Source organism: Pteropus vampyrus, unplaced genomic scaffold (assembly GCF_000151845.1).
Source record: "Pteropus vampyrus isolate Shadow unplaced genomic scaffold, Pvam_2.0 Scaffold447, whole genome shotgun sequence".
Classification (NCBI taxonomy): Eukaryota; Metazoa; Chordata; class Mammalia; order Chiroptera; family Pteropodidae; genus Pteropus; species Pteropus vampyrus.
The window spans coordinates 535326-558013 of NW_011889228.1; the positions used below are offsets into that span (position 1 = coordinate 535326).

Here is a 22688-nt window from a genome sequence, read left to right on the forward strand (position 1 = left end):
GTGCTTAAGGACTATCGAGGACTTCCAGGTTTACTGTGAACTATAAGGCATTGCCCTGCCTTGGCTGTCACCGTCATTAATTGTGCGGATGCTTTCTAGAATTTTTGCATCTATCAAGTGATCATTTATTTGTTCTATTTTGATTTTCTGCATCCAATTTGCTGAGAGTTTAAAAGCTAAACAAATGAATTTGATTGGACCGTATGTAAATAAAAGTGAGACTCGGAGAGAGAACTTGCATTAGTCTCTATGTCTAAAGTACATGGATTTTGTGACATCTGTTTGGGACAGAGTATTTCATGTAAGTGCGTTCACTTTCCACTAACGTCTAATCCCTACGAGGCTGTTTTAAGGTAAATAACAAATTAAGGACAGCATAAGTGACCCCAGGGTTTTTTTTTTTGTTTACTTCCTGATTCTTTATGTTTTGAGTTGCAGGTGTGAGGTTACCAGCTGGATAGCTCTGCTCGAGATGGTAACTGTTTTTAACTCCTTTGCAGTCCCCTGTCTGGGGAGACAGTGTACAGGATACTCAATTGTCATTTATTATTCAGGATTCCCAGAGGCCATCGGTAGCTTCCAAACCCAGCCGCCCATCAGAATCACTCATGGAGTCTTCAAAGACAATCCTAGCCTCTCGAGAGGCTCCTAGTCTGTAGGTCTCCCTGAGGCCCCGGAACCCATACTTTTTAATAGGGCTCCTCGGCTTTGAGTCAACCCTGGGCTTTTGTGAGACCCCTCCCCCCAAAAGAAGTGAGCTAAACTCAAGAGACAGGATCAATGCATTAGTTCTCAAATATATATATATATAATTGAAAGACCGCAGGCTGGGGGAGGCTCGGATCAGAGATTACATTTCTAGAACCCGGGATTATTTATAAATTGTTTGATAGAAATCGTCAGAGCAAACTTTTCAGCGAAAAAGCAGAGTGTTTGGAACCCGCGTAAATGATTTGGCTTCTTGGTAACATGTCATCTCTTCCGATTGTGACTGCGGCTCTCCAGGTTGGGTTTAAGTGTCTGGCGATTTACAAACGAACGGCCGACACCCAGAGGTTTAGAGTGGGCCTCGCAGGGCCAGACAGTTGTCCTGTGGGCACCGTGGGCCTCGCAGGGCCAGACAGTCTGTCCTATGGGCACCGCACACCTGCTGGTAGAGCCCCGCTTGAGCCACGCCTCGATTCCAGAAGTGCCCCGTGCAGAAACAAGCCGGTGTTCCCCAGGGGCCTTCCCGCTTAACATCTGCAGGTGCGTCTCTTTGTGGCATGTGTCGTCAGGTAATGACATGCTGGGCAAATGGCCCCCGCACCTCAGGAAGCCCGTTTCAGAGCCATTCCATCCAAGCACAATGGCACATTGTCCTTGGCGGCTTCTCTGTCCTCGTCGTGCCCTCCCCAGGGACGAGGCAGGACTACAGGTGACGTTTGCTTGTCTTGTACTTTATTTAGCTCCAAGCTTAAGACAGCCATGGAGGTTCTTTGTCTCTGAAAGATTTGTTAACACAAGTCAGTGAATATATTCTATATTGTTATATTATGGGAAAATATATCCTCTGAAAAGATATCCTCTGGTACTGGCGTCTATGGTTCACTGCCATATTTCTGTGACGATATTTTAACACTTGTGTTTACTAAATTTCTAAAAAGACTAATATGCATGTGATTATGCAATTAAAATGTAACCATTTTATTACTGAAATATTTCATTAAATCTGTCATATACTGGTTCTCAAGTCTCTGTGAGAACGTGTCATACGACCAGGGATAAAAATAAAAACCAGAATCGTCATCAGCTTAAGTTCCTTATCGCCGCAGGGCTTTGAATGCTAGAGCTAATGTGACAGTATGGTCATTTACGAGCTGGTTTTTTCCTGCAAGCTGGGAAAAAATGTCTTCTGTTGGTATCTAAAGGGTGTTTTCTCTTTCCAGAATTGAACTGAGGGGGTTGACTGTACTTTAAGGACAGCGAATAGAAGCTAAGGAGGCTGCGTTTAAAGCGAGTGGTTGTGTGATCTCACCTTCAGGCTCGTGGAGTGGTTATCAGTTGGCCAATAGCCTGAGAACAGTCTTTCCTGAAACAGGAACTTTCTTGAACTACTAAGCTTGTGAAGGTAGAAGCATTACGCGTGGACTTGGATTTGCACTTAAAAACATTTGTAGTCATGTCACCACGCCACACAGAAGCAGAAATGAAATTTTTGCAGATACTAGATTTACTGTTAAAGAAGCAAAAAGCATCAGCTTTAAAGTCATTATTCAATTGATACTTGAGGTTTATTGGGGAACTACCAACTGAACATGCCAGCAGTCCCGTTTATTTATTAAATTTAGATTACATTGATATAATTTAAAACACGTGATGCTTATTTAGCATCATCAGGGAACAAGCGATCTCTGAGTGAATTTCTCCCGATCGTGAAGCTTAACCCTTGAAGTGTCAAAAGAGTTCAGCTGAATAATTTTAAATAGAATTCTTTCGAAGTTGCAATCTCCTGTTCTCTGTATGTATCTGTGGTACAGGATGCTATCGTAATTTAACTGTGTCTAAACGAATTCAGACCATCAGCAAATGTATTAATGATCCTGTAAATACAGGTATCTTTGGCGCTCTTGAAATGCTAAGGGCTATCTCTTTATGTACTTAAAATCTGTAGGCTGCTACCCTTAAGTTTCACATCTGCTTTTTGTTGTTGTTTTTCGATATTCCTATCAATCATCAGGTGACAGCTGTCACTCAATCATCCGTCAGTATGCCCGACTTCAGAGCCTTCGCCCACCTATGATTTGTTGCTTTAACTCTAGCATAAGTGGAGGGGAAGTCAGCGTTGTTAGTGGCGTCTGCCGTGGGACGGGGAAGCTCTGAGTGGACGTGGCGAGGGCCGGCAGGCACTCTTGGCACCGAGGACTCTGAGCTGTAATAGATGGACTTGGAGCTGTCTGCTTTGGACTTGGAGCTGTCTGCTTTGATTACAGAGACACTGTCCGTTATCAGTTCAACGTTTGCGAGGCCCTGGGCACCCAGAGGCGCGAGCAGTGTGGTTCACGCTGTTCAGACGCCGCCACACGGGGACACCCAGGGCGGCGACACGTCATCGCGCCCACACTCCAGGGAACTCAGCTGGGTTTTGGATGCGCGAAGTTTCTGAGGAGAAGTAGATATTTTGGGGGCCACTCTTAAATGTATGCAAAGACAACTACTCACAAGTCGCCCCCATTTAGAAGTCTCTATTTTCATTAAGGAAAGTACTGGGTACAGATGAACAAACGCGGAGACTCCGGAGTCTGACAAGCCTGCGTTTGAATGACCTTGGGCAATCTTACTTTTGCTCCTTTTCCTCGGCTCTGAAATGGGGGTGGCGAGGCCACCTCGGAAGGCTGCCGTGCGGACGGGGTGGGGTGACGTGTGAAAGCGCTGGGCCGAGCACCCGCACCCAGCTGGGCGCCCACTCGCGTCCATCTCTTACCGCCTTTTTTCCTTGAACTCCCCTTAAATGTGGGTTAGTAATTGGTATCTGTAAACAATGGAAAAATACGGCGATGAACACCTTTCACATTTTTACGAGGCCGTGTTAAGTAACATTCTTTTCACAGAATGACAGTCACATCGTTTGAAAGGTCGGTCTAATAATAGCGCTGGAGACTGGAGCTGACACAGTGCGAAATTTCGGTTGCGTCTCTGCTGCCCTTTAGGTAAAATCGGAGAAGCAGCCTTATGGCTCGAAACGTAGCTGCCTCCACTGCGCACTGTGGTATTAGTTGTCTTCACCACGTACACAACGTAAATCACAACGTACATCAGATGCCATGTACGCACCTCGGTCAGCTCGTCTCGAAAAGGCGTCGTGAGCCCTGGATGTGTGTGACACGGAGGTGCCGTGGGGCATCTTTGCTGGCGCTTCGCTGGCCTGAATCTCTCTGGGCGCTCGTTCGGGTCATTTAGATACTCTTCTCTTTCCTGCGAAATGTGAGTGCACCTGTCAGGTCTCCAGACCAGGCCGTGTTGGAATTCCCACCTGTGTGGCTCACGAACACGTGCCGTTGCCCCGAGTGAGTCAAGAACGGAAATTACTCGGGTTCCGTGCTCGCCACAGCTGTTTTCATGAAGAAACAGATTGTCGCTGAGCCTCATAAAATCCTTGCGTCAGAAGTAATGCCCGTCGAAAGACGGATTAGTTACACTTTTATTCTGCATTTTAGTTACACTTTGATTCTGCATTTCCTTCTCAGTCTCCTCACTGGCCTAAGCCCGCTTTCTTTTGAAGGTGGGACAAATGATATTCACCGATATCAGCTCCTTTCTTGGTCTTAGAAATGAAGTTTTTAACAAGTCCATTCAGGCTGTGCCTTTAAAATCATATCACCGGAGACTTGAGCCCAATCACTTCTCTTGAGTAGTCTTGTCAGCAGATGTTCAGAGTTTCATTTTGCAGAAGGGTGTACAGTTTCTCACTGGCTCTCGGCCTCCGAGGTGGGTTCTCTGCTGTCGGTTCGGTCTGTAAGAATCGAAGCGGTTTAAAGCCGTTTGCATTTGTGGCTCAGAGCTGCTTGTCTCCAAAGCACACATTCGTCACCCAGCCCGTGTCATCTCTGCTCTTCCGTGTCTTCAGTCACAGGGGCACAGCAGCCCGGTGGGTTGGCTCTGCAGGTGGCATGTGCCCGGTCTGCCAGGACTGTGTGACCGGCGTGGGGGTCAGGCCCGGGCCCGGAGGGCTTTGAGCAGCTTCACTCATCTGTCAGCATCGCATGTTCCTGTGGATAAATATAGACCACGGGCACACTGCGAGTTGTAGGTCACTGTCTTACCCTGCAGCTAAAAATTGTCCCATTGGTGGGAAGGGCCTGCCTGGGACGGAGGCCTGTTTTAGTCTGTCTTCTACTGTAGGTCTGTAGCACCTGACTAAAAATACACCTTGGGCCCCAAATTAGAGAGCTCTTCCTTGTGGCCGAGACACAGATGGTGGCGGGGAGCTCCGGGACCATGGAGCCTATCGTGGTGGTGGTTCAGCTCAGGAGCAGACTCACCGTAAGCGTCCCGGCCTGCTAGTTCGGGTCCCCGTCAGGCTCATGGACATTACAGCTGCGTGCTGGAGACGCTCCTGTGTGATCAGCCTCATCAAAGGGCTGGGTAGGTACGGGCTGCAGCGGGCGGGGGGGGTTGGGGGGGGATCCCAGGGGACGGGGAGGGCGCAGGAGGGGGGGCAGAGGCTGAGTGCGGGGAGGGGCTGGCCTCCGGACGGCTCCGGAGGTGGTGGTGGGGATGGGAACAGTGACACCCACGCCAGGAATTACTTGTTATGTCACCGGTCAGAGACAGGAGTGATGCCTTTCCGGGTTTCTGTTTGGATTTGCAATATTTCAGGAGTAAGGTATGGTCATTTTTGCACAAGAGTCTACAAGACAGCAGGCTGTGATGTAATGGTGTTTTCTGGGCACTTAGTTTCACTGAAAAATTCAGTATGACTCCTGTAAAATCACTAATTGGTAAAAATCGCTAGTCTTTGTTTGGGCATCAGCCAATGCCATCTTATGCAGTATCACAGCTCAGGTGGGATTTACGCTTGATCTCTCCCTTCTAAATAGTAATTTAAATATCTTTATTTTGTTTGAAACATCGAAGTTGGCCAAAAGCAGTTCTTCCCTTTGCTCTGCCTTCTCCAACATTTAAAAAATAAAATGTTTCTCTCTTGTTTGTTTATGAACTTAAAAACAGGATACCACATGTTAACCAACATTAAATGGATCCAAATTGCTTGCTGTTGCTTTTTCTTCCTTGGAATAGCCCAGTCTCATTACCTCTAGCGTAACCCTGTAGGAAATATTGTCCTGAAAAATACAGAGAGGAGACTTCCACAGCACAGGATTAACTGCATGCATCGTGGGTATTGACTGTTTAGCTTTCTGTTCAATGAAGGTAGGAAAAGTTAGTTTGTAAATGGTGAAGCACAGCCTCTTACCCTAATAGAGGAGAAACATTTTGTTTATTAATGATTTAGGAGATTTAATTACTACTTAATCATTCTACCAAACTATCTCTAATGAAACTATTAGATATTGACATATAATACCATCCTGCGTCTAGGAATAAAATCTCTGTTAGTCATTAATATACTCCTTACTTTGTGCTTTCTCAAGTAGGGTGTGTATTAGGGAACTGTTTTTATCTTGAGAGATTTTTTTTTTCTAATGCATAACAAGCACATAAGTTAAATGATTAAAAGTTATGGTTTCATATATTTGGGGGAAAATGCTGCATCATAATAGGACTTTTGAGAAATGCTGAATATTTTTTTTGTTGGGTGTCTCTCGGAAATGTCACTGTGTTTCCACCACACGGACGTCCGCCGTGGTCTGGTTAGTGCCCCCAACTTGTGGCTTTCCTGCTCACAATATCTGTAAACGTTTCTGAGAGATGGCGAAAAACTAATATGTTTCTGTTACTCTAGCATTATCATCATCTTAGACGATAGACTTACGGTGGTCGTGTGTCAAGCCCGTTTTATGTACTCACTGTACAGTCCCGCAACTATTGAAGAATTTGATGAAACCTAAAATATTTTGCTTGACTGAGCTGGCTTCTAAACACATAAGCACACAGGAACCAGGAATTTAATAAATATTTTGATGTTGATGAACTAAAAAGCTAATCAGACCATAAAGGATTTCACTTAGTTCGTTACCAAATGTTTATAGAGCTCCTGTATACAGCTGCACTGAAGGATAAAGAAGCTGGAAATGTATCCTGTGTTATGTGTATTAAATAACGCATATGTGTAACATCTGTATTCATGTGTATATGTACAGTATTGTACACAAGTGTGTATATACTTTGTCGTAGAATGCATATTGTAACGTACATTGTACCTGTGTGTATGTATGTTATTTGATGATATAATGCAGGGGTTCCCAAGCCTTAGGCTGTGGACCGGTGCCAGTCTATGGCCTGTTAGGAATTGGGCCTCACAGCAAGAGGTGAGTGGTGGGCAAGCAAGCTTCATTTGTACTTGCAGCCGCTCCCCAGCTCCAGCATCACCACCTCAGCTCCACCTCAGATCATCAGGCTTTAGATTCTCGTAGGAGCACCGAGCCCCGGTGCCAGAAAAGTCGGGGACCGCTGACATAATGTGCGATGTACATTAACAAAAGTCTATGTAGGATGACACTCGCCTTCAAGTCACTCCTCTCATCGTGTCATCTCCAAGTGGGTCCTGGAGGGGGACAGCAAAAAGCTCGGGTCGTCACCCTTATTTTTCAAAATAGGCAGTCCCCGCACGTCCAGCCCGAGCTGTCCTCATTGTCCCTCCAAGTCCCTGTGGAATGTGCCCATGAACACAGTCACAGAAACTTCTATTCGAAAGCCTTCCCCTTGCCCTGATGTCTGGCTTCAGTATGCTTCTAATAAAATGGCTCAGGAAGCGGGTTTGCCATTCTGGGTGGGCCCGAGGCTACTGCCAGATAAAAATCCCCACGTGACTGCGGTGCCCGCAGCCCCTAGAGCCTTTTGACCACGACCTGCAGTAAGAAACAGTGTGCCGTGACCCAGAGCAATGTTCTCCTTCCAGGCATCTCGGTGCTTTGTGAGCATCCCACTTGGTGGCAGAAATGGCTTTCTCAGTATACTTGCACTCATGACCTTATGTGTCGCAATGCTGCTGCTAATGCGGCACGTGTTTATTGAGTACCAGGTAATGAACTAGAAAGCGAGGCTATAAGCCGAACAGAACCAATCTCTTGTCCCTGTCGCCCTTAAGTGTCATGGAGAAGACAGACAGGAAACAGCTAGAAATACGTTGTTCAAGAGGCAGCCTGCGAAGCCAGGCAAAGGGACGGAGACTGTCACCAGAGGGAGGTGCCAAGTCGCGGCTACCCAGACAGCCTCTAATGAAACCAGGAGTGAGTGAGCGAGCCACTGCGAAGCAACGTCATTCCTGCACCCCCGCTCTCATCTGCCTCGTAGCCTCCTCTGACTTATCGTCAGTTATTGCCAGGTCTCAGCTTCGCCGTCACCAGTCCTGCCCTGACCCCTTGGGCACGGGTGTGTGCCTCCCGTGTCTGTCTGACAGCCCGCTTTGTCGCACTTCCCATTTGGTCGTCGTGTTTCCGGGTGGGTTGATCGTGTAACGCCCGTCTCCCCTGCGTGCTGGCGGCTGTCCAAGGATGGGAGTCATGCCTGGCTCCCCCGCCCCCCCAGGAGTAGAGTGAGCCTTCAGTAAATATTTGATGACTGAATAAATCAACGAATTAATGAAGGCCATCCTAACTTTCAATTGCTCTTCCAGGCTATTCAACCTGAGACTGCCCTGTGGCATCTTGGGACTGACAGCACTAAATCGTGAACATCTTTCAAATTGTCTTTTTAGATTTATCTTTGTGTTCTCCACAGAACTTTGCAGAGTACCTTGCCCATACTGAGGCCTCCATGAAATTTTGTTATTTAGCGAATCGATTTAATTGATCTCACTCATAGGCCTCTGAGATGAAACTTTTGTCCGAAAGGGCTCAAACTGTGTCGTGACACAGGTAGGACAAAGGCTCCTCTGTAAATGACACCCAGCTGCATTCGTCCTTGCGGTGCTGTGAGTGGAAATGTTCCAAAATCCTCCTCCCCCGGTTCAACACATTGACCCAGGGAGATGCAGCCGGGCTTGGCATCTTGGTAGACGTTCAAACCTGTGCGGTCGAACCTGGATTGTAAATGGCGTGCACTGCTTTTAGATGATACTTTGTTTTGCAGTTGAGGGTCTAAGACATTCCTTTATTGTTGCCGTTATAAGATAGAGGAAATGTTTTGCTGATGAGCCTCATCTTTTTGAAAACTGTTTTATTATGAAAATTTTCAAACAAGCACAAAAGGAGGGAAACAACGTACAACACACAGCCTGTTGCGATCGCTCAGATTCAACAGTTATCAAGATTTAGACATGTTTGCTTCATTTATACCTCCTTTCCCTTTGTTAAAGCGTTTTGAATTAAATGTAGGCATCATTTCAATAAACTCCGCGTAGTCAGTATACATTCCAGAAAACATGGATATTTTCATATCCACCTACAGTGCTGTTATCATACCTAACGAAATTGTCCATAATTCTTTGGTATCACCTAATACCCAGTGTACATTCAGATTGCTTTGGCTATCATTTTTTAAAAATGTCGTTCAATACTTGGTTTGCTCCAATCAGATTTAAACAAGGAGCACACGTAACGTTTGGCTGTTCTGTCTCCTCCATCATCCGACCCATTTTTATCTCTCCCACTGACTTGTAGAAATTGGCGCCATTTTCTTGTAGAATGGACCTAATTCTGGATTCTCTTTTTCTTCCTTGTGACATTTAACTTGTTCCTGTGTCCCTATTGCTGCTTGTCAGTGGACAGTAGCTCTTCTAATGTTTTGGAAACTTGGTGGACGTGGACATCTGCCACAATGCCAGGGTCATATCCATTCTAGGGCGGGGACACTGAGAGCCACTCTGTTGTCCCAGGAACTCACAGCCAACGGTCTTCGTTGCTTGGGTCCCACAACTCCGACCAACACCCTGCCCCAAGAAGGGAATTCTGAGGAGCCTTCCAGAGTCAGTGTTCTAAAAAAGCTTCTGAAACACTTTATTATTGTAACGTTTGACCTGGAAACGTATCTCGCGTGTTTTCTCTATTGAGAAAAGGCCATGTGGCTGGATTTCGGGTCCATCCATGTAAGATAAGCTCTTCCTTTCCCTTCCAATGGCCCTATCTGGGTTCCCACCTCCATCGTTCTTCTTGTGGGGGGTGCAGCGGTCTTTGACTTGCAGAGTACTTTCATATTTCATAGCCCATCCTACAATAATATCGGCTCAACCTTTCCTCCCAGAAACCTGCTGGCTCCCAGTCGTCCCACAAGTGAAGTCCCGTCTCGTTTGCTGACCATTCAAGGCCTTAATTCTAATGACAAGGATTAAAACCCTGCATTTTTATAGGACGGGAGAGTTTAAATTTTCCGTATATATGCTCGTTCATTTATCGCACTCACCCAAAGACATTATTGTGGAATCAGACGGATTCAGTTCAACAGATATTAAATAAGCACAAGTGTTCGATTACGCCAGGCACTGTGCTGAGTGCTTGGGGTAAAGACGAGACGCAGTACTGTTCTTGAGGACTTAGCAGCTCCTTGGTGAAGACGAAGTTTGGCCGTGCGTGCTAAGACATGGACGTGTGGTGGGCAGGTGACAGGGGAGGGGACGCGGAGCGATTCTTGGCAGATTCCTCCGTGCACCCGCCATGCGGCTCCCTCTGCCCACGATGCCCCGTTCTCATTTCTTCCCATCAGAATCCTACCTGCCTTTGCAGACCGTGGTTGGGTGCCGTGTGTTCCACAATGTCTGGCTGATGAGCGGCCCTCCACGAGCACTGGGCAGACACTCAGTACATAAAGTTAAAAACATAAATAAGTAAAACGCGTTCACACAGGTCTCGAGTTTGCAGCGGGGAATCAGGACGGGCGGCGTCTCGGGTTCACCTGCAGCGTAGGGAGCCGCCAGTCCCAGAAGGCCGAGTGGGACCGGGGACGAAGTGGAGGTGCTAGGGGAAGGGTCGGGGCGATTTGTGATGCTTTCCTCGGCAGAGATGGCGGACGATGGGCCCTCACTAGTTCATCACCGTTCCGGGGAGGGCAGGTATGAATTACCAAGCGCTTGAATTGTAAAAGTTTTGAATAAGTGTTTTTTTTTACGCCTTGTCGGTGTATGTTTTCATACTATCCTAGACCACTGGAACTAGAAAGGGCGCCATCCATGGCTTAGCCTCTCTGAGAGTAACAGGTGAGGAACCGAAGCCCGGTGGTGGGTCCAGGTGTTCCCCAAGGTCACTTAGAAGCACGCTGGGACGCAGATGCCTGACGCCCGTTCAGTGCTCTGTGTTTTGCCCACAAAGCATTAACTTGGAGTTAACGAAGCCTTGCAGTTTTGCTGTAGGTAAATGGAATTATAAACAAGTTACCAACTGGGCTAACAGGTCCCCTTTGGTTTCTGGTATCAGAGTGTGGTCTCCACACGTGGGCAGGTTATCAAGCTCCACCCCAGACCCACTGGATGGGGGGGGGGGCCCTCCCAGAGGACAGCAATATGTGCTGCTCCAGGCACCAGTGACCCACATCGTGAGTCAGCAGAGCTCTTTCCAAGTCACTGTAAAAAAAAAAAAAACACAGGGCCTCGCCCGATTTATCACAAATTTCAAATCAGTGGATTTCAAATCCATGAGATTTTGTTGCATAAAATTGGCCAGAAGAGGAGGAAAATTAAAAAAGAGGAGGGAATGAGAGAAGGACGAGAGGGTGGCCAGCCAGGGTCACATGAATGAGAGCGGTCTGTCATCTCTGCTGGGAAGAAGTTAGCTGAAATTCAGGATTATCCTGCCTCCAGCAGGTTATTCGATCTCCTTTTACTGAGAAAGGACCTTGAAATGTCAGTGTAACCTCATCTTCTTCTCACAGATCTTGGCAGACATCCTCTCAGGCTCTGATGACAGCGCCTACTTTGAAAATCGGGGGGAAGGCCACGTTAATGGCGTCTCGGCAGATGACAGACGTTTATAAAGGAAGTCGCTGAAGTGTTACTGTCGTTTCTCTAAGATAAAATGCTGAAAGGCAGAGGAAGAGAGACAAGAAAAGAGGGCAGTGACTTGACGCGACTTTCTATTGATTGGATTATTTCGCGCTCTCCAAGGTCTTCAGTCGGGGGACGTCAAAGACTGAAGTGGCTTGGCAAGGCCCCAGATTGCAGTAAACACAGAGAACTGTGCCTTCGAGTTCACTTGCTCCTTGTGAGGATGACAACCAGTTAAATGTTCTACCGTCAGTGTATTTAGGAAAGAATAGTCTCTAGATGTCCCTAAGGTGTGTCGTTAATCAGATGTTATATATTTATGTTATATGCGTCCTCAATCCTCGATGCCTCTTTGTACTTCTAGCTTTTCTCAAAGCCTCTCTGATGGCCAAAAGATGCGTTCAATTTAAAAGGGCAGACAGCCTGGCAGGAGGGAGCTCGAAGGCTGGATGTTATGTGAGTCTTTCTAGAAAATGACCACCTCTACTAATCTGTAAGAAGCGTCATTCTCCAAATCACATTTATATTTTATCATCCCTCGAAGTCCCCAAACTAGCTTATGCCAGGGAAAAATATGGGGGGTGAAAGGAGACTTTATTTCATTCATTCTTCATCATAAGTGATGTTTTGGGGTTTTTTGTTTGTTTTTAAAGACGGCGATACAGGAAGGTCACAGGGTATGCTGTCAAACAGACATGGGTTCAGATCCCGAGTCAACCACTCTGTGACCGTGGGCAAATCGCTTAACCTCTCTGAGCGCACATGGTCTTATCCATAAAAGGGAGATCGTCCTTCTAGGATTATTTTTGAGGATTAAAGATATAAATTATCCCAGAGGTATCTCGTGGACCCTGAAACTTGAAGAAACACAATTTAAGAACCATCAGATGCAGAGAACTAAATAGTTAAAAGAAAGTTGGAATGTAAAAATGGGAGGAACATTTCACGTGATCAGGGTTTAATGGAAAGTAAGCAGAACTTAGCACATCATTGAATTTCTTTTTCTTCTGAGACAAAAATTATTTCTGAGCATTTTTAACTGTCAGTCTCTTCTTGACCTACTTTAAAATATATAAAATTATCTAGGAATCATTCATCTCTTTCTTAAGAAATGTTTTTCTGTTGCTCAAACGAATCGTTTCTTCTTACCCCAATATTTTCCATTGCTCAGTAAAACTCTTCAGAGGAAAATAATTCTTCCTATCATGCTTGGAGGTTTCTTTCTTTTCATCCTAATTTATTTTGCATGACTTTCCGGGTTTCTGGTCATTTTGAGGATTTGCAGTCCCCTTTAAAATGCCTTTTCTTAACACCACCCTGGATGCATTAGTGGACAATTTATTATTGTTCTATACACACTGTGACACGTTCCCACAGTAGCTGCGTCATCCTTGGTTTATGTTTTACGAAACGTTCCTGTAATGCCCGGGAACTCAGTAAGTCTTACGGGAAAAGGAAGGATTGTCGTGGGAAGCGTGTCCCAAGGAACGACCCTGTTTGCTAAGGGTTTTGCCCGCGACACGGACAATGAACGAGGCCCTGAGAACTGGCAGAAGGGACGGTGAACCCGGCGGCGAGCACAGACATCTGGTAAACGCACTCGCGTGGCACAGCCGAGCTTGCGTCACTCCCCCGCCCGTGGCGTCGCGGAAGTGGGCCTGTCTCCAGGTTGCCGTTCTGCTTGGAACAGTCATCACGCAGGGTCCTGGAGCACGTGACAACATGAAGAAAACCGCTTTTTATTTCAGACGCTCAGGGTCTGAGTCCAGTGATGAGAACATCAGAAAGAGGCGGGCGTGTTTGGAAAAGCTGGCCCTGTGCTCACCTGCCTTCAGAGGCGGGGGAAGGGCAGGCAGGAGGCCCTGCCCTCCGGGCCGCGTGCCTTGCGAGGACGCTGCAAAGCGGGGGGTGCAGTGGCACGTGTGATTCGTGACCCTCGCAGGCCGGTCGAACTCTCATTTCCAACCAGATTGAGGCAGATGCGGGCGGGCCGGCGGGGCGGGAAGCGCATCCCGTCTGCGCCCAGCGTGGCTCTCCTTAGGCACCAAAAGCACCAGCTTCCACCCTCATCCACAGCAGCTCCCCACTGTAACACCTGAGCACCTCTGGGCGGGTGAAATGGACGGGTGCCTCTGTCCACGCGCTCTGTATAGTTTTGTGGAATGTGTTGCAGTCCGGCATTGTGTGTGAGTGTGCGTGTGTGTGTATGTCCATTATACGACCCTGCCTCAGTGGACTGTAACTCCGTGAAGGCAGGAACCCTCTGTTCTGTTCACCCCCATCTTCCCAGGGCCCAGAACAGTGCCCGAAACCTAGGCAGTCATTGCACGTTGGTGCACGTGGACGTGTGAACGAGCGAGCGACAGCCCGCAGTGAGCGATGGCATCAGCGCCTCTGAAAGTCTGACCAACGAAACCGATTGCTTCCTGGGGACACGTATCGCCATTTGTAGCCTCTGGGGCACTCGTCGGGGGAGCACATCACAGCACTTCCCCACCCCTCCATGTCAGTAAAAACGGGACCCGACTGCGAGTGGCAGGTGTTTGTATCGGTGTCACAGTTAGGGAGCTGGGTAACCCCCTACGAGTGTCGGTACCTTCAGGAAATTGTCCCGAAGACCTTAGCCAGCTGAGATCAGCCAGCCTAAAACTGAAGGCATTGGTCCAAAAAAATACCGATGATCAAAAGGTCGTCCCTTGTCATCGGAAATAGACCTAATGGAGAGTTAGTAAAAGGGCCGTAAAAGCGTAACACAGACTTCTTCCAGATTAAGGAGCAGGCCCTGCCCACTGTGAGAAATAGAGACCCCGTAAAAGAGGGGAACACCTCCCGAAGCCGTCGAGCCAAACCACGCCGACGCTGGGTTGGAGTCATAAAATAACCCCAACAGAACCTTCTTAAGGCAAAAGAAGGCAACGGAGAAAACTTAGAGCACGTTTAATCTCAGATTAGAATATGAAGAGCAAGCAAATTTCCAAAGGACTCAATAATTAGAGACCTAATAATTAATATCCGAGAGTGACCCCCCACCCCAAGTCAGGAGTGCTGGTTCGAGGGACTTTGTAGGGACATTGGGCCGCTGTGTGGAAAAGAAAGAAGGCATGACGAAGAGAGGCTGAGGGCACATGGAGTTGAAGCTTAAAAACTCGCCGCCTGCAAGAAATTTAAATGGGAGACGTCTTTTCATCCAGCACGTGCAGTCGCGCCTTCAGCAGGTGTTCGGGGGGAGACGACATACGATGCGCTGTCAGGACACTCATGCTGAGGCGCGAAGCGGAGGCCGAGAGGCCGGAGTCGCTGGTGGCGCCGTCAGGCAGAGCCCAGGGGAGGCTGGGCCCGGGCGCAGCCAGGTGGACGAAGGGACACTGAACTGGACTCTGAAGCATGGGCGGACTCGCTTGTCTGGAGGGCCGGAGGCAGGCAAAGCACTCTGGTGGCTGGGAGGGACAGTCCAGCAGCGATCGCCTGCATTCGCAGAGCTGGAGAGCAGGGCCGAGCATGGCAGTTACTGAATTGGTGGTTTGTTTTTCTGTTGTCATCAAAAACAAATTTCAGTTAGAAACCAGACCTAAGCACAAACAGGCTTAATTCTCGACAGCTGAATTCTTAGGGAAGGTGTTTCCTCCCTTTATATACCAAAGTCACCTTTTTAGTTTTATCCTTTGACAGACAAACCTTCTGGAAATTTCTTTTGCTGTTTTCCCCACCTTCTCAAATACAGGACTGTATGTCTGACTTACTGTAACCTTTTCACGGGACTCGGGGTCATCTCATGCATGTTAATTGTGACCACATGCTGGTCGGAGTCGTGGACGCCCCAAGCCTGTGAGAATGTCACATTCTGTGACTTTGCACTAACTGGCTTCAGGCAACTGCATTTTTAAGTTCTGGTAGCTCTTTAAAGTTAGGCCATTTTTTTTTTTTTCCTTTTGCTGTTAATGTTTCTATCCAGAGATGTTGCACTTTTCTCTGGTAATTTTGTTTCCAGTCTTGTGATTTTAGAAAGTAGACCATCGATCTTAATTATGCATAGATTAAGAACAAGCAAGTGTTGAGTGAGGGTCTAATGATTTTTTCTAATGTCGACATCCTAATGTTTGGACTAGTGTGGACTTTTTGACTACCAGGGTCATGTATTTCTTGGTTCTCAGCTACATTATCACCAAATAACTGAGTTACCAAAAGATGCCATGTCATATGTTTATTGTGAAAACTATCCGGCCGAAGGCTGAGATTTGTTATGAATCAACTATGATGGGATGGAGAGGTTTCTGAAACTCAGACTGGATCTAGTTCAAGGACACTGACCCCATTACCTTGCACAGTAGTTTCACCTCTCATCTGCCCAGCTAACCTGTTTGAAACCACAGTGATGCGCCCCCTGCTCCCCGAATCACTTCGGGCTTGGTCAGGCTGGGTCAGCTCATCTTTGAGGCTGTGCACACAGGTTTCTGTGCTCACAAGATGTCTGGCTTGGAAGTACGGATCGGTAGCGTTTTTTATGATGGCAGTGAATTGGTGCTTTGGCCTTTTAAATGGAAGATTTCTCTGTGACATTCTGGTACCTGGATGTCAGCTTTGCAGGAGGACTGTGAACGGCCTCTCACTGCAGTGTGAGTTCGAGGCTCCTGAGTCTCACGGTCATGGAACTAATCTTGCATTTAGCTGTTACATCAGCCTGGTGATTGCTGTCTTCTAGAAAAGGGTGAGATCCCACGGAAGACAAAAGTGATAAAAAGCCGTCCTCCACTTAGACTTTCTTGGTGTGTAATCCAGTCTCCAGGCCGGTGGCATGATGCCCTCGCTGCATTAGGAAGACGTCTCGTGGGGTCGGATGTCCCTCTGTAGCTAGACTTGGCAGGCATCCCACTTCCACTGAGAGAGTGGAGGGTCCAGCAGAGGAGGGACCCGGGGCTTTGTTTGCATCACCTGAGTGTGTACATAGCCCTTAGGAGAAGCGGTCCCTTTCAAGAGGCTGCTCGGGATGCTCTTGAGCTAAGACTCTCAGTTAAATCCTGCCCCCTGCTCCTTAGCATCCCCACTACTGCGTCTCATTGCGCATTCTCCTCCCTATGAATTACTTCAAGACGTGCAGACGTCAAGTACGATGTCGTTTTAGTTAGCTAAAGTGTGTGGGGTCTCATCTGTGGGAAGAAGAACTCTGTGTCAGGTCTGGGAGACCACAGTCTCGTTAGAAAACTTTTCAGAGATACGTTTAGAGGAAGATATGGTCCAGTCACAGGGCGACCCAGAGCGAAACGGCGTGACCGATGGGTAAATACTTGGGTCACCTGTCCATCCCGTCTTCCTCAGGTAATGCAGGATGTACAGCTCCAGAGAGCGTGAGTTAGATATTTGGATCCAGTGACACACACTTACCGGTGAGGGGGGCCTGGCAAAGATGAGACCAGAAGTGGCTCTCAAAAGACAGGAGGCTGTGATGAGCTGAGGGCAGGGGACAGAGCAGTGAGAGAGGACCAGGAGGCCTGAGTGGCAGCAGTGTGCTCGCGGGGCAGCCGGGCAGCTGCGCCACCCAGGCATGGGACGCAGGCAAGCTGGCGGGGCTCAGAGCCAGGCTGCGGTGTGCGGTCGGCGATGACCACTGGGCGCTGCTGAAATGCTGGACAGAGACGTGCGCGGCTTCCAGCCCACCGAAGAAGGCTTGGCTTGGGCGTGAATGAACAAACGAGGTAAAGACCCCAGAAGGGCCGCTCCGTCCATCCAGCATCGGCCTCCGAGGGCCAAGACTCGGATGGGGCATATGTGAGTGGAGAGCAAACGCAGTCGTGCACAGGAGGTTTCATTTTTACAGCTGAGGAGGCCATATTCTTCGCGTTTTGCGGTGTTGGCCGGCTCTAGGTGTAAGGGGCACCCTCGACCGCGGGGCGTCCAGTGGACCTAGAGAGAAGAGGCAGAGGCCAGGGCGGGAGGCCGAGGGGCGTCCACAGTGCAGCGCAAGGACATGTCTGCAGCTCGTGCAATAAACAGCATTTTTGCATGGCTTCCTCGGGATTTGGCTTCAGGTAGAAAGAAGGTGAGAGAAGCCTTGGGTCCACTTGTAGTTTTGAGAAGAGTGTTTAGTTTCCATGGAGCTTTCCTTTATCATCACTGTTCGACGGTCGAGTCTTCCTTTTAAACGTCTGCTTCGTCGTTGTCCTGCCCCCAGCGCCCCAACACCTGCATCCCAAGCGCACTTACTCCTACTTTTCTTCCCTTGGCTGTGAATGCCTCGGCAGAAGTGGGTAGGGCGTGTTAGGACTTAACGTGTCAGAGCACAGTTGAAAGTGGAGACGTGAAATTTCCGTTTATGAATAAAAAGTTTATTTTCTATAACTAGAAAATGAAAACAGTTGTCTGACTTGCTTTCTAAAGGGAGGCCACTGGCTGGGGACTCACGATCTGCTCCAAGGGAGGCATCCCAGCTTCCACCAAAGGTCGCGACAGTGAAAGGTCAAACCCACACTTCGGACGTCCACGGGGCCCTGCCTGAGCTTTTGACCTTTATTTATTGTTTTTTTTTAATTTGGAGTGGGGGTAGCATTCCTTTTACAGTGAAAGCCAGCTGGGCTTCTGAAAATTGGTTCTTGGGAACTTCTGGAGTTTTTTTTTTTTCCATTATTTATTCCATTATTTTGTTTTCCATTATTAAAATGAAGCACAGAAGACAGAGAACTCCCAGCCATTAGGAAGACCAGGAATCCCTTTTTTAATACACATTTTCTTAGTGTATTTCCCTGAAACATAAACAAAGAAGCCCAAACCATCTTAAATGCTGTAGGATTTATCAGCTGTGTTATGTATAGGCAACATAATTCACCTGAAGCCATGTGGTAACCAGAAATATTTTGAGATCATCAAATATGGCTTAACATAAATTTAATGTCGTCGAAATAAGTTCTGGTAGCATTCCTAAAGAATAAGGCCAGGTAATGTTAACTGCAGCATATTCTGGGCATGATTCATGTCCTTATGTCTGTGGTTGAACACAGCCGGTCTGAATATTTACGATGTGATTCTCAGCCAGTGAGAATATCCATTATATTTTTCAGCTTCTCCAGTTGGCAACGGTTATATCAAGCCTCCAGTTCCACCCGTGCCGGGCACCCAAAGGGAGAAAGGGCCACCGACCATGTTACCCATCAACGTGGACCCAGACAGCAAACCGGGAGAGTATGTCCTCAAGAGTTTATTTGTCAACTTCACCACCCAGGCCGAGCGCAAGATTCGCATCATTATGGCAGAACCGCTGGTGAGTATGCTCTGTGACGCGCTTCTTCTCAGATTCATCTTTACACTGAACGGAGGAGCTTGTACAGCTCTGAGAAAGAGGAGATCGCTTTTCCCCGAATTTCCAAAGGTTTCATATGTGTATACATATAGATATGTATATACATATATATGTGTGTATATACACACACACACACACACACACACACATACATACACATATACATACCTACCAGTGGATGTAAGAAAAAAAATCGACTCCCAAACAATCCTCGGCAAATACGTTGCCGTAGCATGTCTCACTACTACATTTAAGACTAGTGAGCATAGTTGAACGATAAGAAGCATTAATCATAGAAAAATTGTGTTCGGTCTCTGTTCTGTTACATATAATTTAGCCATCGTCTTTTGTCCTATTTTGAAAGTAAATGAGAAAAGGAAAATGTCATTCTTCAAGTGGCTGCCTGGACGGCCACTGTGTGGACATAGGGTCTCAGTGACATACTGTCCGAGGAAGGTTTTTGGCGAGTCATGCAGAAGCACCCCTTTGTTTCCTGAAAATCGAGAGGCAAGAAAGTCTTGACTCACATACCGTCAGGTCCCTCGTGCGATGACGGCTTTGAATGTCAGCGACTTTCTTTGCCCATGATTCTGCCACAAAATAAGGCACGCGTTGGAGTGGGGCGTTACTTGCTCTAGCAAGGGCTGGATCTCAAAAAGACGGTCAGCAAGGGCGCGCAGTTGGTAGAGTCAGATGCCTTGTTTTCCGACCATGGCGACACGCAGCGAGAGAGAAGGAAAGGAATCCAGAGCGACAACAGCTCTTTCTGTGACACTGGGCTTTGGACCTCCTGCGGGGACACTGGGGCACGCGAACACATCCAAGACTTGCTCTATGGTGCGGGGACACTGGGGCACACAAACACAGTCCAAGACTTGCTCTATGGCATCGTAGCCGAAAATCACTAAATGTAACATTATGCAGCCCGCAACACACGTCTCTAAAAAATATGTAATGGATGACGCTCTGTAAGCATCGCAATTTAAGGTTTAGGAATCCGAACTCGAGCCTCTTTGTTAAGTGCGCGGTTACCTGAAAGTTACAAACTCGCATTTTCAAGTTTTTATTAAATCGAGGGAGATTATCATCCTGGATTCTGACTTCTCATGGAAAGAGTTCTTTGGCTTTGCCGTTTGACTCGTTTAAATCAAACCTTGGTACAGGGCCCTTTGCCCACTCACCCATGTGTTTATGTTTCTAAAAACTCTTACAACTAATAGCAACAGCGGACGTTTCTGAGGTGCTTACTGCGCGCCAGGCACTGGTCACAACTTGCTGTCTCCTTCAGTTTTCACAGTGGTCCTAGGTAGGCAGTATTTATGCCCCATCTACAGACGGGAGGGTTGGCACCGAGAGGGCAGAGTCATTCCCAGGGTCGCACACAGTTGATCTGAATTCAGGCTGAGTGGCTCAGACCTGCCCTCGAACCGTTCGCTCTCTAGTGCCCGTCCCCGTGGTCTTCACGTAAGATCGTCTCCTCCGACTTCCGAAAACACACGGGCACGGGCTGTCCTGTTCCTCGGCCCCGGAGGTCACGGGGAGGGCATCCTGGCGAGGAGCAAAGAAAACTTGGAGCATTCCTTCCCCTAGAAAAGGCGGGCGGCAGCTCGGCGCGCGCTGGTGCTGCGTGCGTATCACGGCGAATCCCTGAGGACTCGGGAAGTCGTACACAGCTCTAAAGGGACGCCCGGAAGGCCAGGTCCTGACGCCTTTCGAGCCCCCCGTTTCCCAAATCATAGCCTAAATACTGTGATTGAGGAGTTTAGGCAGGGACGTCGTTTGGGTCTTTAGCTCTGTCACCTTTCCTCGGCTTGGAATTTGTCTGCGTGGCAGATTTCTCCTTGGAGTAAACATTGTCTGAAAAACGACCTGGGCCGCGGCGTTTTTTAATTAGAAGTCAATGTTATTTGTTCCTCTCTGTGAGTCAACTTAAATGTCCCCAGACAAAAAAAAAAAAATGGAAAAGAAACAGTGTCCACCCTCTTTTCATCAGCCAGTCTGCGTGACGTGCCTCAGAGGAGTCCACTAGATGCTGATGGCCAAGGAGACGAACATTGTGTTTTTAGCTGAGGAAATGTATTCAATCAATTTTTAGTATCACTGCTTTTTCTAAAAAGAGACTATTTGTTCCCCTCGTATTTTTGGCAGAGAAGTAAGCTTCCGTGCCACATCCATTTCTTGTCTGCTGAAAAACGCTTAGTAATTTTTGTCCTTGTATTTGCTTCCTTATGGGGCAGTAAGTGTGAGTGGGTTTCAGGGCTCATTACCTGATTCTAAAAATGTGAATTCGGCATTGTGTTCTGTAGCCATAGCAAGAAGTGTTATTTTCGACGTCCATATAGTACGTTCAAAGTGAATTTTGGTAAATGTCCCCTAGTTCTCATGCCGAGTTAGCTTTGTTTAGAAAGACACTGAATCCTTTAAAAGCCTAGATTTACATGGGTTTGTGTCAAATCACAAAATTGCATTCTACATCTTTAACATAATTAAACTTACAGGGGAATAGCAAGGGTAATTTTTTCAAAAATTGAAAGTATAGATTTCTCATTAATGGTGATACTCAGGAGTCTGTATTTTTCAGTTTTATTTTTAAAAGACTGACTCCTTCAGGAGCCTCCATCAGTTAGATTGTGTGGGATAAATTATACACAATATTAAAGTCGTATTTATGAGTAGCCAAATAGCTAACTTTAATGAAGAAAAAGCTAAGAAAAATGTTCTACCAAAATCAAATTTTAGATATTTTTTCCTTGTAAACTCATTTCCCTGATTCAGCATTGTTATTTGTACCCCAAAGATGCTCAGGTCATATTCATATTTATTGGTTAATCAATAATTTTATTCTATTTTTGTTGCTTTATGCAGTCATTTGATGGCATTTGCTCTTGTCCAAGTTTACCATTATTTCACCTTTCCCAAGCAAAATGTTTTTAAAAAGATAAATAGGGTCATCTTCACCTTTTTTATATTTTTTATTTCAAAACAGATAAAGTACAGAAAATAATATAATGAATGTTTTTCCCTCTTGCCTCATACTTCTATGGTTTAAAATTTCTTCTTACAGAAGTATATTTTTTGGTCATTCTTTAGGTAAGAGTCAGTCAAATATCCATCAGTCTTATTTATCTAAGATGCTTTGTTTCTTCCCCAGTGATAGTTGAGCTGGGAATAGAATTTTAGTTTGACATTTACTTTCACTGCAGACTTTTGACGGTATATTCCTCTACGTTGCCTCTGTAACTGCTATTGAAAAACCTGTGGTTGATTTATTTATTCATGGATCGTTTGCTTTTTTGCCTGCATGCTTGTATGGTTTATTTCTTTGTAGTGTTCTGAAGTTTCACTACTCTGTGTTTGAATGTGGATTTAATTTTATTTTCTTGTTCGAGAGTCTCATGCTTCTTGAATTGAAGGTTTATATCTTTCATTAATTATGGAAAGTTATTAGCGATTAAGAATTTTGAATATCATCATTCCTTCACCTTCCTGCTTCTCTTTTTCTGGTACTCCCAGCAGATGTGTATTGGGCCTTCTCATGCTATATTACATATCTTTTAACCTTTCTTTTATTATTTTTATCTCTTTGTCTCTCACTACTGCATTCTGAATCATTTTCTTAGGTCTACATTCAGTTCCTTAATTCTCCCTTGGGCTATGCTAATTCGTTGTTTAACCTGCCCGTTGAGAATTTTACGTGACTATATTTTTCATCTGTAGAAATGCTGTATGGTTCTCTTTTAAAATCTATTTGTCGGAGGAGGTGAGGTGCATTTTGTTACTTTTTTCAGTTTCTATTTTATGTCTTTGATCACCTTAAACATACTTTTG

At 46.6% G+C, this 22688-nt stretch overlaps 1 protein-coding gene across 3 annotated transcripts in view; it reads left to right on the forward strand.

The window, feature by feature from the left end:
- Positions 1-22688, forward strand: part of FRY (FRY microtubule binding protein) — a 286799-nt gene that overhangs the window by 88907 nt on the left and 175204 nt on the right. For all 3 annotated transcript variants that reach the window (XM_023524124.1, XM_023524123.1, XM_023524125.1), the window contains one exon: positions 18622-18821. In XM_023524124.1, the coding sequence (XP_023379892.1) occupies positions 18622-18821 (200 nt within the window). The remainder of the gene's footprint in view (positions 1-18621; positions 18822-22688) is intronic.